This window comes from Sinocyclocheilus anshuiensis, unplaced genomic scaffold (genome assembly GCF_001515605.1).
Source record: "Sinocyclocheilus anshuiensis isolate Anshui unplaced genomic scaffold, SAMN03320099.WGS_v1.1 scaffold208, whole genome shotgun sequence".
NCBI lineage: Eukaryota > Metazoa > Chordata > Actinopteri > Cypriniformes > Cyprinidae > Sinocyclocheilus > Sinocyclocheilus anshuiensis.
This window is the reverse complement of record NW_015557186.1, coordinates 267,692-273,813: the sequence shown is the minus strand read 5'-3', so window position 1 is coordinate 273,813 and position 6,122 is coordinate 267,692. Positions and strand designations below refer to the sequence as shown.

At 33.9% G+C, this 6,122-nt stretch overlaps 1 protein-coding gene across 1 annotated transcript in view; it reads left to right on the top strand.

Annotated features, from left to right (window-relative positions):
* Window positions 1-6,122, top strand: part of LOC107678700 (ryanodine receptor 3) — a 196,980-nt gene that overhangs the window by 66,827 nt on the left and 124,031 nt on the right. The window contains exons 19-21 of the mRNA XM_016474072.1: window positions 1,163-1,404; window positions 3,370-3,562; window positions 3,639-3,855. Coding sequence (XP_016329558.1) covers window positions 1,163-1,404; window positions 3,370-3,562; window positions 3,639-3,855 — 652 coding nt within the window. The remainder of the gene's footprint in view (window positions 1-1,162; window positions 1,405-3,369; window positions 3,563-3,638; window positions 3,856-6,122) is intronic.

Here is a 6,122-nt window from a genome sequence, read left to right as displayed (position 1 = left end):
TGAAAGTAAAATGCGCACGCCGCTTTTGCAAGCTATTTAAAATCGAAGGAAAGCGAGGAAAAGCGGGAACGCCCCTGCGGTGATACCGGTATTACCGGTGTTGTCACACGTCGATTAACCGGTGGAAAAATGTCCTCACCGTCACAACCCTAATATAAATGTGTTTAATCATTTATAATTTTTTTCATTCATCTTTTTTTTTTTTTACATTTATTTATTCATTGATAATGATGATTAAATAACTATTTATGATGATTTGATATGAAATTGTTTTATAAATTGTATATTTTATATTATATGAATATGTATATATATATGTGTGTGTGTGTATAATGAGTTTTAATTATTTATTATTTTATATCGTGTATTTATATTTTATGTATTTATTCATGATAAACATTTTTTTATTTCTGATGATTAACTATAAATGTGTTTTAATCATTTATAATTTTTTTTCATTCAGAATATTTTTTTTTTATTTATTCATTGATACTGATTATTAAATAACTATTTATGATGATTTAATAATACATTTGTTTTATAAATTGTATATTTTATATTATATAATATTATATAATTATATTATATTATATATATATTTTTATAATTATTAATGATGATTAAATATACATTTGTTCATTTATTTATAAATTGCTTATTTATATTTTATTTAAGACTGTTTAATTAGAGATGATTAAATATAAATATATTTATGATGATTAAATATAGATTTGTTTTATTTATTTATAAATTGTTTATTTTAATTATTTGTCATTTGATTAAATATGCATTATGTATTTATGAAGATTGAATATGGTTATTTATAAAAAAATGTATTTATTGTAAATGTATATTTTATTTCTATAATGTTTTTGATGATTAATTATAAATCTATGCATGATGATTTATTTTACCTACTTTTTTATTTTTAAATAGTTTTTCAGTGTTATTTTTTATGATTATTAAATATACATATACATTTATTTATAATTTTTTCTTTTATTAATGATGATTAAATAGATATACTCCACCCTATATAGGTTTATCTGCCGCGCACACTGTTGATTATGAGTGAGTCTCTGAGATTGTGTGTGTGTGTGTGTGTATGTGTATGTGTATGTGTGTGTGTGTGTGTGTGTTTGTGTGTTGTGTTCGCTTGCAGCATGAGGCCCAATATCTTCGTGGGAGTCAGCGAAGGCTCGGCCCAGTACAGGAAGTGGTATTTTGAGCTGGTGATTGATCATGTGGATCACTTCCTGACGGCCGAGCCGTCGCACCTGCGGGTGGGCTGGGCGTCCACTAAAGGTTACGCTCCCTACCCGGGCGGCGGAGAGGGCTGGGGGGGCAACGGCGTCGGGGATGATCTCTACTCCTATGGCTTCGATGGACTGCACCTGTGGTCAGGTACGATAGCACTGCACTCCCTACATAGACAGCGGGCTTCTGAGGCAGCACACTGATGGCTCATTTCCACCGAGCGGTACGATTCGGGACGGCACACCCTGATCCGGCTTGCGTTTCCACCGTGTTAAATGAATAAATAAATAAAAAATAACCCTGATCTAATAAGAATAAAAAACATGGCAGCCATAAATATTGGGTAATATTTAAAATGTAGGGCTGTCAAAATTAACGTGTTAACCCTTAGCATAGTTTTTATTTTGTAAACCACATTTAGTCTCGTTTTTATTCGTCAACAATATTGCATTATACATTTAATTATAGTCATCGTCACATGACCAGCATTTACGTTGCGTCTCGTCTCGTTTTCGTCACGTGATAAAGGTTCATTGACGACGATATGTAGTCATAATTTTCGTTGACGAAAGCAACACTACACCCCACATAAACTTTCGGTCATGCCCAACATTTTTCTAATTTACAGTAGATTTCTATCTTTAAGCCCTTTCAAGCCACAAGCTTTTGAAATCTTGATGTCAAAATCCAGCATTTTTCCAAAAATCCCTGGCGCCTAAAGGGTTAATAAAGCATTAACGCATTCATTTTAACGGCACTAATTTTTTTTACGCGTGTTTCAGGGTTTCCGCAGGTCCTTAAAAAGTCTTAAAAGGTCATAAATTTAGTTGTATCATATTTAAGGCCATAAAAAGTCTTAAATGGTACAAGAAAGTCTTAATTATGATTTCAGGAGGTCTTACATTTTTGGGATGGAAAAACCAGAATTGCGATATGGCTGAATGTGACGATTAAACTTCAGAAGGCTGTGATTTAATTGAATAAATATGAGCGCTGCAGGTTTCAAAGTCTGCTGCTGCACTGTTTTGTGTATAGTCAGAGAAACCGCTTTATTCCTGCCGTTCCGACAGCACCACCTGCTGGCAGAGAATGAATGTGCATTTGCAATAAACCCGTCTGCTGTTTCTGTTCAGACCGATGTGAAAATCAACCCATGTTTTTATGCAACAAACACGCAGAGTTGTAAATGTGAACTGGTGGATCGATAAGAAGATAATGCATTATAAAAATCTAAACAATTAAGCCAGTAAATATATTTATATGTTATTTCATTAATATAATAATTAATTGATAATAATTGTTTAATATAATAATTGATACTTTTGACTTTTGATTCAATTTCTTCAAAATTGTTTTAAAAACTTTGTTTTTGTGAAAACCTGTATCTGAATTCTTTGTGCTCTATGTTGAGTATGGTTTCACTAATAATAAACATAATACATTTGCATAAAGCATTCGTATTTGTCCATGCCCATGTTAGAGTATTAAAAACTTGAAAAGTATTAATTTAAGGTTCATTTAGAACAGATAAAAAAGTGCAACTAAGTTGCGATTAATCACGAGTTAACTCATGGCAGTCATGCGATTAATCGTGATTTAAAAATGTAATCAATTGACAGCCCTATTCAAATTGAATTGAATTGAATTTAATTTCAATTAAATTATTTAAATTCAAATATTGACTGATTATTTAAATTAATTTGTTTAAAAAAATATTGGGCGATTGTTTAAATAATTTAAATTAATATAAAATTTAAATAAAAGTTATGTTAAATTATTAAATTTTAATTCAGTTATTTAAATTAAAATATTGGGTGATTATTTTAATAATTTAAATTAAAATAAAATTTAAGTTAAAATTCAATTTAAATTGAGCTCATTTATTTATTTGTTGGTATTTAATGCATTATTTGTGATCATTATTTCTGTGATCTGTATTATATTACAGCTATTTTATTGCTTTTTGCCCTTCTCTGTGATGCTTTTGTGATGTTTATTTGCATTTTGGCCGATTTGCATCAGGACGGAGCCCATTATGCCTTAAAGTGCCGCTCCCTGTGTTTCCCTGCGGTTTGCTGATGTGTGTTGTATCTGTGTCTGGTCCTGATGCAGGACGCATCCCGAGGACGGTGGCGTCTATGAAGCAACATCTGCTGGCGTCTGATGACGTGTTGAGCTGCTGCATGGATCTGAACGCTCCCAGCATCTCCTTCAGGATCAACGGGCAGCCGGTGCAGGGCATGTTCGAGAACTTCAACATCGACGAGCTCTTCTTCCCCGTCGTCAGCTTCTCCGCCGGCGTCAAGTACGTCAGACTCGAGCGTGTGCTGTGCGTGAGTCACTGATGGACGATGGGTCTCACGTCTCTCCTGTCATCTCAGGGTGCGCTTCCTGTTGGGCGGTCGTCACGGAGACTTCAAGTTCCTGCCGCCGTCGGGTTACGCGCCGTGTTACGAGGCTCTGCTGCCCAAAGAGAAGATGAGGGTCGAGCCGGTCAAAGAATACAAGAGAGACGCGGACGGAGTGAGAGACTTACTGGGAAACACACACTTCATGTCACAGACCTCCTTCATACCCAAACCTGTGGACACGTCTCAGGTACACACACACACACACAAACAAACATTAAAACAAAAAAAAAGAGACATGATCTGGTATTCACATATTGAATTAAGTGATTTAGAGATTGAATTACTTGAATTGACTCAGTAATTGTTTAAAATAAATTATTTAAATTATTTAAATTCGAATAAAATTAATTTGATTTAAGATCAAATTATTATTTTTAATTGTGTTATTTCCATTGTCTTTATGAAGAGCAGATATTTAAAATAAATTCCTAAAATTAAATTCTGCTTAATTATTTGAATTAAATTTTTAAATTTGGAATAAAATAAAATTCAAATTAAATTAAATTGAGCTCTTTTTATTGTATTTGTTGGCAAATAGTTTTTTAAGCGTAAATCTAATATTTAATCTTAAATAATTCAATCAAATAGAACATTTCATGATCTGCTTTAAAATGAATGAAAATGTTTTTTGCTTTAATACAGGGTTCCTCAATAGGTGGCCCACGGGCCACATCCGGCCCGTGAGAGAAAAAAGTTTGGTCCGCGCTAATTTCAAATAATGTGGCATGAAAATTCAAACGCAGCATCAGAAAGCTACATAAACTTACATCGTGTCTACACCGGACGCGAGCGGCACGGCGCGACGCAATAAAATACAAGAACTCGTTATAATCAGTGATGCTGTCTTGGATGCGATGTGGCGCGACACGACAAATCCCCGACAGTAAACTGCTGACTCGTTCTATTTATAACGTACTGACACAACGTTCAAATGATTTGCGATGCTTTGTCACATCCAGTGTAGATACGATGTGACAGAAAAACATGGCGAGTGTGTAGAAAAGAAAAGTGGACACGGAAAAAATAGATGATTCAAATGTGAATGGACTGTTTGAAACGCAGCATCAGAAAGCTACATTAACTTACATTGTGTCTACTACACCGAACGTGGCGCTACGCAATAAAATACAATAATTTGTTATAATCAGTGATGCTGTCTTGGATGCGGCGCGACACGACAAATCCCCGACAGTAAACTGCTGACTCGTTCTATTTATAACGTACTGACACAACGTTCAAATGATTTGCGATGCTTTGTCACATCCAGTGTAGATACGATGTGACAGAAAAACATGGCGAGTGTGTAGAAAAGAAAAGTGGACACGGAAAAAATAGATGATTCAAATGTGAATGGACTGAACAGTTTTGAGTGAGTGTGTGAGTGTGTGAGTGATATCTTTGTGATGGAATACACGTGTTGGTTTGCAGTGAGTCCACAGTTTTAACGTACAAGTTTGCTTTAATTTATTTTCAAGATCTGAGGTAAAATATCTATTGTTGCCTTCACTATGGCTATAAACAGAGGTGGACTCTGCTGAAAAAGTACTTTTCAGGTGTTTGTACAGTGTTTTTCTTTAGAAAACTTTACTAACTTTACTTTTTTTTATTGTACTTTTTACAAAGAAAAGTGGACACGGAAAAAATAGATGATTCAAATGTGAATGGACTGAACAGTTTTGAGTGAGTGTGTGAGTGATATCTTTGTGATGGAATACACGTGTTGGTTCGCAGTGAGTTCACAGTTTTAACGTACAAGTTTGCTTTAATTTATTTATTCAAACTCACATTAGACACTTTTAATATTGAATAAAGCACATAATCATTACCTGAGATTATCACTGTCATATTTTGTATGTTGTTCCTGCCGCGACGTTGCAGAAAATAAAAAAACGTTCCTAAAATAGAATCCCATGTCGTTTATTGTCACGTGTCGCTGTTGCGGGTGGTTAGGACAAAAACTACATGGAAAAGATACTTTTTATCGCGTCGTGTCTGGTTGGGACACACGGTGTTACAGTTTGATCCCCCCAAAAAAATCTAAGCATAAAAATATTAATACTGACAAAATCTAATAATTGAATCTGAAATTAGGGAAAGTGGAGAGAAGATCCAGTCTGGGAAAGAGCAGGAACAGTTGATTGTATAAAAATATTAATGCTGACAGATTTAATAATTAAATCTGCAATTAGGGAAAGTGGAGAGAAGAGATCCAGTCTGGAGATGAGCAGGAACAGTTGACTTGCATGGCAGACATGGAGATCCAGATTTTATTTGTTCATTTGTTTTTAATATTCAACAGGCAAAGTTCTTCTGTATCTAAATGCAAAAATGTTCATAATTGTTTGAATAGACTGAAAAACCTGTTAAAGTTACAATACTGAAAAAATCTGAATATTCATCTTGTGACAATCTTGTGACTATTTTAACAAAAGCAACAATAATATAATAATTGTA